Here is a 12566-nt window from a genome sequence, read left to right as displayed (position 1 = left end):
AACTTCAACTCTTTTGAGCTAAAGAACTGCTGATGGATGGCTTGACTTCACTCAGCTCAGCCCTGCGCAAATAAGTTTGATGTCTTCAGAGAACCCCCAAGCGGAATCGAAAGGCATGAATTCTAATCCCCAACGGTGCTGCCTTCTTGCTGAGAGACCTTGTGTCAGTCACTAAACCTCTCTGAGCCTTACCTATGTTCAACTATGAAACAGATACACTGTTGCTTTTTCCACTTTCAGAATTACTGTGAGGCTCAAATAGCATCATATAAAGAAAGCACGGAGGATCTGGAACCAGAGTGCCTGGTTCAAAACCTACTTCCACCAATTCTTACCTAAGAGATTTCAGGCCCATCGTTTAACCTTTCCGAGCCTCCGTTTTCTACGTACAAAAAGCAAAGTTACAAATATTACACATTTCATAGGGCTGCTGTGAAGACTGAAGGAGTTTTGCCATGTAAAGTGCTTAATTTAGGATAGCGCCTAGAACATAGCATGTACTCAGAAAACGTTAACAGTTCTTAGCAGGGTTTGTAATCTACCCAGTGCTGGTCGAATGGAAGGAATTCTATGTTTGACGTGGCCTGGGGGCCTACAGCAGCTTACGACCGACAGTAATGCTGGAGCTGGGTGCCTGGCCTCACTGCAGCCTCACTCCCCACACTCAGCATTTGCTGATGTCAGAATGGATTTCCAAAAAAAATCCTTTTGCCTTTGGATCCTCTGTCACTATGTTTTATCACCATCTCATCTTACTACTAATAAAAATAACAGCAGCAAAATAGCTGACATCTGGCCCAGTGCTAAAAGTTACACTTAAATTATTTCATTTGACTGCTACAAACAATCCTATGAAGTGCCAGTAGGATTCTTATTTACTAGATGAGGAAGCTGATGCCTGCAGAGGTGAAGATAAATTGCACAACGTCATTAATAAGATCTGTTTCTCACTCAGACACTTCCCTTCTGACACCAAATGTGTGGGTTTTCCCCTCACACCAGGCAGTTCTGACACTAATTGCCCGGCGTTAGTGCGTACTCTGTGGGTTAAGGGCTCAGCCCCACAGGACAGGACTCTTCCCACTTCAGATGCCAAGCACGAGTCCAGGCCACCCGTTCTTCTGACCAACTTGCTATAAATCAGGGATTCACATGATCCCCTCCTCATGTTCAATAAATTGCTAGAATGGCTCCCAGAACTCAGAACAAGGTTACTTACTATTGCTGGTTTAGTATAAAGGATATAACTCAGGAACAGCCAAATGGAAGAGATGCATAGGGCAAGGTGTGGAGAGAGGGGCACAGAGCTTCCCTGCCCTCTCCAGGCGTGCCACCCTCCCAGCACTTCTGTCACCAACCAGGAAGCTCTCCAAATCCCTTCATTTAGAGGTTTTTTATGGAGGTGCCATGACACAAGCACAACTGATTAAATCATTGGCCATTGGTGGTTAACTCAATCTCCAGTTCCTGTCTCCTCCTCGGAGGTCTGGGGAGTTCTAACCCTCTAATCACATGGTTGGCTCCTTAGGCAACCAGTCCCCATCCTGAAGCTACCTCAGGGCCCAAAGAGAGTCACCTCCCTAGTATAAACTCTAGTAAGGTTGAAAGGACCTTATTAAGAATAACAAAAGATGCTCCTCTCACCCCAATCCCTCAGGAAATTCCAAGGGCTTTAAAAGCTCTTGTGCCAGGAACCTGGGTTGAAGACCAAATATAGATCTCATATTATATCGCACTGTCAGTCATGCAAGCCTGGAACCTATATGTGTCTTTCACTAAATTCCATGATTGTACCATGAGGCTAAAATACCTCATTATGTTTTAACCCCGGGTGCCAGAGCCCCTTCATCTTTGTAACACTTACCACACCCCCTGGTGCTCCTGGGAGGGCATTCTCCCTGTCAGATGAGCCTCCTTCCAGGCCCTACAGCTGGGTCTATCTCTAGCCCTACCCATCCCCAAGGTTCCTCTAATGTGTGTACCTCTCAGCCCCTACATGGAACCAGGCCAGGCCCAACCACTCCCAATATTTGCCCTCTAGGATTAGATCTAGCACCCAGAGCTCAGGACAAATTCCTCGTGGAGGCCAGGTGACTGAACAGCCACTGGAAATCGGGCCACCACCACCCACACACTTCCTGCACACTCTCTCAATGAATATCTGCTCTTTTTCTGCAAGAATTCTCCCCCAGCACTATTCCTATTCCCAGCTTCTGAAACACTAAAGCTTAAGGCTACATGGTATTGGGACAAGGGGTGTCTGTGCAGGCCGAATGTGCTGGTTTACATTGGTTATCAATTCTTTCTAGTGCCACCTCCCCAGTATCTGTTCATGAAGGCAATAAATCAAAGATGCTCAGAATGGGAAGTAACTTTAGAGCTCATTAAATCCAACTCTCTACTTGACATTGATCCACCTCTACAGTACCACCAATAAGCAATTGCATGGCCTCCGCGAGAGCTGATGGCACGGGTACTCTAAACTCCCAGGACCGCCCCGTCTAATCAGCTGGCACCCATCCACCTCTCTGAACTTCTGCCCACCCGTCGGAGCTAGCTCTGCCCTCTGGCCTCACACAGAGAAAGCTTCATTTCTCTTCCCTATGATTGCCTTCTAAGTGTTCGAAAACAGCAATCATTTTGCCTTGAGTCACCCCCTTCTGTTTTCAGGCTAAATAGTCTCAGTTCTGTCCTACGTCCCTCATCACTCATGGTTTCCGTGACATATGAGGAGCATCACCCCTGGTCAACTGTACATTTCTCACTGCCTCCTGCTTTATAGATGGGCCCTGGCCGCCACCAACACCAGAGGCAGCCTCCCCGTCCTTGTGGCTTGAAGCCAGGCTGATGCACATTCAGGAAGAAATCGCAGTGAAGGCCTGTTGGGGTGAGAAGGGGAAGTTCTCAGAGAGAGCAGAACTGGGAAATGATGAGAACGCAGGCAGTGATAAAGGCGTGAGCTGGCCTGTGAGCAGCTTCGCGTGTGCAGCAGCTGGAAGAGTGGGGCTAGCTCAGCTCTTAGGATATGGGCAACTCTGGAAAGGCCCAACTTTGGGCAAAAAACTCCAAAGAGGGACAAACCATCTGTACCCAGAGTAGCGAATCCTAATCAGAGAGATGCTCAGTTGAGTTATGAAAAATCTCCCTTGGCAATAGTTACAGGCTCGAGATCAGAGATCTAAAAAGTCCAAGGTTTAAAAGATCTTTGAAACTAGTATTTCCTTCTTTCTAAACCAGACATGGGTCCATTTGCCTGGGCAATTCTCCATGTTACCAAACAGATGAGAAACTAAAACGAATTGCTACACAGGTTGGGTTCCCTAGCCGAGCCAGAGACGGGGTTTCTTGTCCAATGATTTATTAAGGGAATGACACTGGGAAAAGCCTAGAAAAGAATGAGGCACACAAGATGGAGCAGGAGAAAAGGTAAGCAAAGTGTGGCTTCAGGAGAAGTCTAGCTCAGCATGACCCCTTTCGAGAAGCTTTGGCGTGTAAATCGCACCACAATTTGTTTGGTCTTGAGGCAAGATGACTGGCTTTGTATACTGCTATATCAGTAAGTCACTGGCCACTGGCTTCCCCCAGGCAGCAGGGGGTGCATAACTTGCTGGGTATCTCAGAAGAGGGAGCTCCCATCAACTAAGAACATACTCCTGTTCCCAGTACCGATATGAGAGGTCAGGAGCTGTACCCCAGCAGCAGTAAAAGGGATCTGGGTTAACAGCATCTTCCTTAGATGTCCTTGCTAATTTATATATGAACCCCACTCACAACTGCAGGACAAGAGTGATGGAAACATTCAGTCAGACCAATGACGTGCAGCTAGACACATAATGGCCCATGGACAGGGTTTTGACAGTAGGTTCCTGTGCATCCCTTATCCCACTGATATTCACTGTGCCAGGGTGTTTCTGCTTCCACTGTACAGCTCTATCTTAATAACACAAACAAATGGATAAATACATCTAGTTACAAAATAACATCAACTCCTCTCCCCAAATATAAGTTAAAGTCATAGTTGCAGCAAACAAATGTGAGCTTGGAAAATAAATGTTGATTATGTTCTATTGCATTAGAGTTCTACAGGTTGGCAAGTCCTAGGGAATCAACACTCCCATTTTACAGATGAGGAAACTAAGGCCCATTGAGCCTAATGACCTTGCCCAAGGTTGTGCAACTCAGCCACTGGAAGTCATTAAATCCAGGCAAATATGTTCCTTCTGTGTTCCTGCTTTATTTCTCCTGAGTATAAATTTCCATAGCCACTGAAGTAATCAACAGAGAATGTACCGGAGTCATAACACAGTAAGTGCTGAGAGATGGAAAGATGCTGTAGCATCCAAAGGATGACACTTTTCAGGATGTTGTTCCCAAATAAACAGGTTTCTATCACAGGTTTCAGATTTATCAAATAATGAACATGTACTTCTGAGTACTGGAGGCATCCACTACCCAGAAACTGCTAAGCTCAGTCTGTATGAACTGGTTTTAAGTCCACTGCATGGGAAAAATGTGATATATGGAATTTCAAACTTGCAGGGATGATGTAGGCCATTAGTTTCAGGTTTCAAGAGATCATGGGTTATACGGTCCTGCTGTTCAAGTTTGATATATCAACCCAGTTCCATCAAACATAAACACTCAGACAAAGAGAAAAAGCATGCAGCACACTTCCAGATATCTCTAGACCCAGGTGGTATGCTTTTGTTCTGATGGAGAGAATGGAATACTTGGTACTTTGAAATATGAATGGCTCTACGGAGCACCATCTCTGACAGCTACCAATTCAGTCTTTGGAGGACTTCTTTAAATGGGCTTTCTTACTATAACAATCAGTAGCAAACTAGGACTCATGTTACAGAAAATTTTCTCGAACTCATCTCTTCATTAAAGCAAGGACTTTCTGTAAAGAGAAAAAGGGAATCTCTGCAGACAGGGGTAAAGGGACTAGTTCCAAAGCATTAAATCCCCAGGTGGCCTTCTTTCATCAGTAGTTCTGAGGTCTAAGAAGTCCCAAGGACAGAGGCACAAACATATAAACTTGCCTCTCGAGCTCCTGGGCATTAATTCAGCGGCCTATACGGTAGCTTCAGCTTTACTTTGCAAATAGATGGTGTGGGTCATTAGAATAGTTAGTTCCCAGTCATTGTCCTATCCCTTCATCACATCAGAGAGAATTCAATACACCCCCGACAGCTTTACTTCCACAGGGCTACCACCTAAAGTTCTGCAAACCAGAGGATTCCTAACCAGAGGCTGGCACCACGGCAAACTTCTCACCCAGCTTGGCAGAGGCTGTCTCTCCAAGGACGTGGGAAATGCTCACAAAACCTCAAGGCATCTTAAGGAATATGTGCGACCATCCAATTTGCATTAGATATCATTTACACAATTTTGACATAAAACTAGAGACTTCCCAGCTAAGGGAGAGTCAGAATCTACCCCGTATGCTGAGGCGTGCAGTGTAGATGGTCATGCAAGGAGAACCAGAACTGGTCCTCAGGGAGGAAGGTCTGACTCAGTCAGAAGGTCTAATGTGGGGTCAATGAACGCATCTCTGGTTTATCCTAGAGAACATCCAACAGTGGGCTTAAGATAAATGCACAGCTAAACGCTCAATAAAGTACCACTAAAGGAAAAGTCACAGGTGTTCAACTGTGAATCTAAAACCCAAGGAAGCTGAGCTAAGAGGGGAATCTCACAAATTATCCCTGGGTGCTTCTGGCAGATGACATAAGCCATATCCCACAAAAAGAGTAGTGACAAGACCCATTGAGAAATATCTTTGGATTTTATTTTTATTCTAAATGGGCCTTGGAGGAAATCTCTAACACCATGGATACCACCCAGCAGTCCAATAAGAAGAGAGCAAGCTGACCCTGATTGAGTGTGTACTGTGTGTCAGACATGGCACCAGACGAACAGGTGTGACCCCAGACACAGGGATACACACATACATACACTATGTGATGGAATGGAGCTACTCCCAAAATGCCAAAATAATACATGTCATTATATCTGGGGTGCTATTATGAGTAAGTGTTCTTCCTTTTCTATTCTTTCTCATATTCCTGAAGTCTTCTCCAATAAGCATGGGCTGTTTCTATAATCAGAAATTGTATTATTAAAATAATAACAACTATGGGACAAGTCGCTTCAATGCAGGTGGAATCCAGGTACCTATACTGAAAAGAGAGGCTGAAAAACGGCCACTTCCCTTTATATCGGCTATTGTCACCTAACATTAAAAAAAAACTTCAAGCCCACTTACATTCTAAAGACACATTTTGAGAGCTTACCATGTGCTAAGCCGTTCTAAGTCCCAAGAATAAAATGTTAGTCAAGCCATCATGTTTTACAGGGAGGAGAGACAGAAACAGGCAATGTATAAAAATTATCAGTGGTTAAAGAATTCAAGTATGAAATTGAATTATCTCTAAAGTCCCTTTTAGCCTCAACACTTCATGACTCTAATGCAAGGAAAAGCGTAACGACTGCTCTAACAGAGGAGTAAGCCAAGATGCTGTTCGGAAGACAGAGAAGGAAGAGATTAATTTAGATACGGTCATGGGGAGAGGGACTGGCAATGGTTTTCTGGAGAAGGCTACAGTGATATTAGAGCTGGATTTCAAAAGATGAGTAGGATTTAAATAAATAAACAGGGAAAGGTACAAATGGTAAAAAAAAAAAAAAAAAAAAAAAGTAAGAAAGAAAGGCCCGTGAGCAAAGAATTCTGGGTGAGTTCAGGAAACAGCAAGTAACTATTTAATCAATAAACCTTTAGTGGGTATTTATATCCCTGTGTTTGGCATGATGTTTGCAGACCATGTGTTTGATGAGACAAGACTCCTGCTCTCAACTAGCCCCCCATCTGGAGGGGATGGGAAATGGGCTGTGAGCTCTCAGATGGCAAGGATCCTGTCTGTGTTTATCACTGTTACAGGCTGCGTGCCCCGTCTGATTGACAAGGGAATGGATGTGCGGGCACTAACAAGACACACACACTGTGGTAAGAGCCGTATGCGCGGAGCACAGGTCACTCGGCTCCTACCAGGGGCTGGGCACGAGGTTCCTGGGTTGAGTTCAGGAGCATGAGCTGGAATGTGGAAGCCAAGGCGTTTAGGCAGCAGAACTGATGCGAACGAGAAGTACTGAGAGAAGCGAAAGTGTAACATATTCTGAGAATTACAAATCCCACAAACACAGACGCTGCCGGTGCTCTGAAGCTGTTGGTGAGTCACAGGGGAAGAGTGGGAAGAGCACTGGATTGGAGTCGAGCGCAGGCTCAGGCCGCGCTCCTGTGGGACACTAAGCAAAGCAGGGGCCGGCCCTGCGGCTGGGGTCTGCCACACACTGTAACTTGATGTACCTCGCCTCATTGGATCGGTACCACAACTCTGGGTGGTAGGTATTATGGCTCCTGTTTCAGAGGTGGGGAAAGCGAGGTTAAGAAACTTGCCCAAGATTACACAGTGAATGGGGGGCACAGCTGTAATTCCAACTCAGATCTCTCCCAGACCTACATTTTCCACATGCCAGCTCCCCGTAAAATAAGTAATTTCAGGTTAGCTATGAACTCACCATCCCTGTGCAAGAATACCCAATCTGTGCACTTCCTATTCCTTACTTCCATGTCTCCACAATGCTATGGGATGTAGATAAAAAATATCCATAGAAGTGCCTCTAACAAGATCTCAGGGTAGAGATCTTTCTTTCAGTAAGAAAAGAAATGCTTTTCCTGAGAACTCTCAATTTTAAAGTACAAGTCCACACGACTGTGGAAATCAGGTTAACCATGCACACTGAAGTGTCATTTGCATTCCTGAATGTGACAGCAGAGAAGCAACATGAAATAGTCATGTGCTAGTCACAAACAGTGGGGATGCCACCTGTCAGCAATGGTTAGCTCCTGAGCCCAACTGTGACCTCCACGCTAAGACACCCCATCTTGCTAAGACTGGGCTTTACCATGGGCTCCAAAGAAAACGCAGCAGCCGCCTCTCCCTTCCTGGCTTACCCTTACAGCATTACTCATCCACCGACTCCTGTGGTGGGCTGCAAACAGGGCAGGCAGCCTGGACAATAACCTCTTACCAATATTGATAATAAGCTGCCTTACATCTGCATAGCTGGAAGAATATACAAAAGAACTTGCACACATATTGTCTCATCTGGCTCATCCTTGCAACAACCCTGTGAGTTAGAAAATCACGTATCACTATCACACGTTACAGGGCCTAGAGAGGGTACAAATTACAACCCAGGAAATAAGCTACAAAATGATGGAGGTGGGATTCAACCCTATGTCTTCCTACTCCTGATCTTAACCTCAGATCATCCAACATCATGGCTGGAGAAACCACCTCCCTCTCATCCCTACTCCCCTTCCTTCCACTCTGGGTCAGGGGTGGGGGGGGCGGGATCTCTACTGCGTAGACACTAAGGAATCGGAGCCCTCTTCTGCCTTCCCAGGGAGGAAAAGCCTGCGCCTCGCCCATCTGAAGTCCGACTGTCCTAGGTGAGCGCTATGTGCGCACCTGCCTGAGCTGGAGCACACCTGTTTGCGTGGCAGTTGGGATTCCACACCTGGTTATTAACCTCCACAAACAGCCTTTCACTCTACTAGAAGCATGGCTCGTTCACTAATTAAGAGTATTACGCACTTCATTGCACACCAGCTAAAAACCTGAAATAAGAAAGCTTACATGAAAGCATTAGTCCCGAAGACGGCATTGGGTATGCTTTATAGAAAAACAGAAAAAGTAATCCACCTGTGGCAACCCCCTACACACACCCATACTTCACTTCTCTAATAAGTCAGTCACAGTACTTAGAGAGAGAAGCCACCCAGCAAAGGACAACCCCAGGCAGAGCCTAGTAAATAAGTCCAATGGAGAGGGCTGTGCAGCGAAGAGAATGAAAGACAGAGAGGCCAGTGGGCCCACTTCTCCAACAACCACCTGCAAGGTGTGGGCACACCTATCCCCCAGACCAGAAAGGGTGGGGAGAGAAGGGGGATGGGAAGGATTACCCCTCACTGCAAGGTCCTGGAACAAGTGTGGCATCATGATCTCTCTTATAGAGGCTCAACATAGCTGCTCACTGTGATCAATGAGTGAAAAAGACCCCCCTTCCCATGTAGGTCTCCTCCAGGTTTCCTGGAGTTTGTGCCCTTTTTGACCCTTCCTGAACAACTTGAAGATCCAGCCCTGAAGCTCATCCCCTTTTCAGTCCTGGGGAAGCTGATACATTGAGGGTCAGTCCAAGGAGGAACCTCAACCAGATCAGTCTTGAACTTGGTAAGGATGGCAGATAGTGAGTAATAAACCACATCCACAGGCAACTGCACTATTTGAGACACATCCTGGAGAGGTCAAAGGCTTGGGTAAGGCTTTAAAAGCGGATCTTTAGCCACTTGGGACCCCAGCAACTCAAATGATGGGCCAAGTGCAAAACAGCAGCCTGAGGTCAAAGAACCTTTCCTTCACATTGAAACTTGGTCATGAATTGAGAGGAAGCCGCATGTGGTTATGAGAATGCTTGAGAACTCTGCCCAGGGTCTGCTACTGACTGCAGTTTCTCCCTGGGCTACCCTCTCTCTGCTGTCCGTGTTCCATGTGGGTTCAGGCAGACAGAGGAACAGCTGAGTGCATTTCGAGCTGCATGGTGCAGTGGTGAAGCTGAGCGTTGCCACGGCACTAGAAAGCATGGGGTGGAATACAGGGATGGCTGCAGCCTCCAAGAATGAGGCATTTTCCCCATCTCTCCCCAAGCCACCTAAGACATTTGTGCATGACATGGTTTAGGATCCTGTTTGCTCTATTTAGAAGGGCTTTCAGTACTGTTGGTCCCTTCTCCCAGCTTGGACTCGCTTCTTCTTTAGCATACACTACTACTGATTTTGCTCTGCTTTTCCCCCACAGTGTTTAAAGCGGATAATACAAAAGAGCCCCCCCAGGAAACAGAGTTCTAAAGGATGTGAGAGGCAGTGCCCCCCCCCCCCCCGCCATACTCTGAGCTTTTCCAGAATCAGAGACAGCCAACAGCAAGCAGAGAGGCTGTGGGCAGAGACTGGTTGTAGCATTAAAAGAAACTCAGAGCAAGAGGCTACTAGGCAGTGGATCTGAGAGCAGGTGGAGAATGGATGCACCATAGCAAAGGCAGGGTATGTCTTAATTAGGCAGAGGGCCCCAGACAAGTGCTGATGACAGAGTCCAGTCCCTCTGCAACTGCTGCACCTGCCATCCCAAACTTACAATTAGAATTTGGCTCAAGGCTCTGAGATTCCAAAGCTCTCGATTCCCCCTAAGGCAGCAATGAGAGAAGCAGCCACACTGGGCTTCTGGAGGGTCCCACAGACCCTGAAGCCCCAGACTTGCCTGGAAGCAAGAGTTGTCTGCAGCTGCAGTCTGACCTGCTGTGCCAAGTTATGCTTACTAACCGGGCAAACAGAGAACCCTAGCAGCAACAGCTCTCCTCCCCTCCTTTCTCTTTGCCTCTCCAGGAAGCCCCATCCTGAATGTGAGCCACATCCCTCCCCTCAGCTTTTCTTCTATACTCAGCTCCACACTCCTCCTCCAGGCTTTCCAATCCCACAGCTGCTCACCCCCTCCCCACACCACTCCTCCCGCATCCACGTTGTTAAGTGATTATACAGACAGCAAACTGAGCCTTTCGGTTTCAAGCTGGAGCTCCCAGACAAGCCAGCCTGGACTGCTTCACCCTCACAGGCATGTCGCTGACCATCCTACACACGGGCCTCCACCTAGACACTCCTCTCTGGCCCAAGCACCCTGGACATCTCTTTGCTGCCACCAGACCAATGGAGACCCGGCGTCCCCAGCCTCTCCTCTCCCCACATGGAGCTCAGAATCCACACAAGAAAAGGAAGCAAAGAGACTTCCACACCTTTGCAGCATCACCTGCTCCAGCAAGCTCCCAAAGCCACTGGAACCATCCAAGCTGCCAGGGGGCCCCACACCCCCTTCTCTGGCAGTTTTAGCTTCAGCCCAGCCCACAGGATGCAGTGCCTGATAGCACTTCCGAGCAGAGAGAGAAAGAAAAAATGCCACCTCGTCAATGACAAGCTGTTCCAATCACACAGCTCAGACACCAAATGCCCTGGACAACAGACAAATCAGGCCTCCTCCCTCTGGCTGGGAGGAGGCCAACACAGCACATCTGGAGAAGTGAACCCCAAAGGCAAGCTTCCTTCTCACCCCCCTCCCATCTGACCAGACAACGGTGCTCCCTCCCCGCGGGCCGGCTTCTCCAATCAGTACCAACAACTCTGGCCAACTACCCTCTTGGCCTTCCAATGAGGCGCTCCTCTGTCTCCTGCTCCAAAGCACAGGGAGACCCCAAACCAAGCAGGAGACCACCGGCGTGGCACTTCTCAACGGGACCAAGCACAAAAGTAAGCTGAAAACCAAGTACTCACAGTGGTGAAGTCTTGGTGGCCACACTCCTGCCCTTTGAACTTGCAGTAAAGCATCATATCCTTCAGGTCATGGCCCACGCGATGCAGGAACTCCAGCATGCTGAACTGCTTGGGTTTGTAGTGTTTGAAGTTGGCCTTCTGCCGCAGGGCCTCCAGCACCGTGGGGTCAGCCAGGTGGGGGTCCGGGATCTGCAGGTTGACGTCGAGCAGGGCCAGCAGCTCGCCAGCATGGTACAGGTCATTGGTGGTGAGCCTGGAGAACCGGAAGCCATTGAGGTTGCAAAGGGTCACAGCTGGGAAGACCAGGCTTTGGGCCACCACCTCGTCCACCTTGGTGACATGCTGGTAGGAGAAGTAGTAGGACACCCTCTCCGAACTCTCCACCAGCAGCAGGCCCAGGGAGCCCACGAAGGCCACGGCCCAGAGCACACGCCGGATGGTCAGAGGCCCGTACACGAAGATGTGGCGGATGCCGTGGAGGGTGGAGGTGTTGGCAAAGATCTGGAGGCTAGAGGGCTGCAGGCTGCCCTCGCTGGGGCTCTCCTTGAGGTCCATGGGGACCCTGTGCAGTTCGGCGACTGGCTTCAGGTTGATCCAATTTCAGAGGAGTTCCCAGTCCTCCAGCTCAGCTTAAACCTTGACGTTCAAGGGAGAGCACCCCCGGGGCCAGCATCAGGCCAGGTGCGGTGAGTTTATCCTGAGAGCCCAGCCGCAAGCTGACAGGGGTGAGTGTTTATATAAAACCCATTCAAACTCTAGCTCCTGATTTTTTCCAGGCGATAAGGAGGGCTGGTTTTATTTAGGGAGACACCAAGGTGATGTGGAAGGGATGTGGGTGGGAAGGGAGAGCTTAGCCAATGGAAATAAAGTCCTCCCCCCCTACACACGCCACTAGAGACAAGATTAAAAGCGAGAGCGAGGGAGAAAAAATGCTTAAAACAAGTCGCCGAGCAGCTCGGAGCCTGTTAAGCAGCGCATAGCGCCCCGCGTTAAGCATCCCGGGGAGGGCAGGGCGGCCGCGCGGTGCACTGCGGGGGGCGCAGCGGCCGCGCCTCCAGCCGCCGCCGCTCCGGCCTCCCCCCGCGCGCTGTCTCGGACTCCGGATCCCGCTTCTCGCCGCCGGTCT

At 48.5% G+C, this 12566-nt stretch overlaps 1 protein-coding gene across 1 annotated transcript in view; it reads right to left on the bottom strand.

The window, feature by feature from the left end:
- The window catches only part of ASIC2 (acid sensing ion channel subunit 2), a gene marked incomplete at its 5' end in the record, with an annotated part of 830294 nt that extends 818080 nt beyond the window's left edge, over window positions 1–12214 (bottom strand). The window contains one exon of the mRNA XM_081162532.1: window positions 11441–12214. Within this exon, the coding sequence (XP_081018658.1) occupies window positions 11441–11995 (555 nt within the window). The remainder of the gene's footprint in view (window positions 1–11440) is intronic.
- Window positions 12215–12566: the final 352 nt, after the last annotated feature.

This window comes from Miniopterus schreibersii (genome assembly GCF_964146895.1).
Source record: "Miniopterus schreibersii genome assembly, chromosome: 16".
Classification (NCBI taxonomy): domain Eukaryota; kingdom Metazoa; phylum Chordata; class Mammalia; order Chiroptera; family Miniopteridae; genus Miniopterus; species Miniopterus schreibersii.
This window is presented reverse-complemented; position numbering and strand designations above follow the sequence as displayed.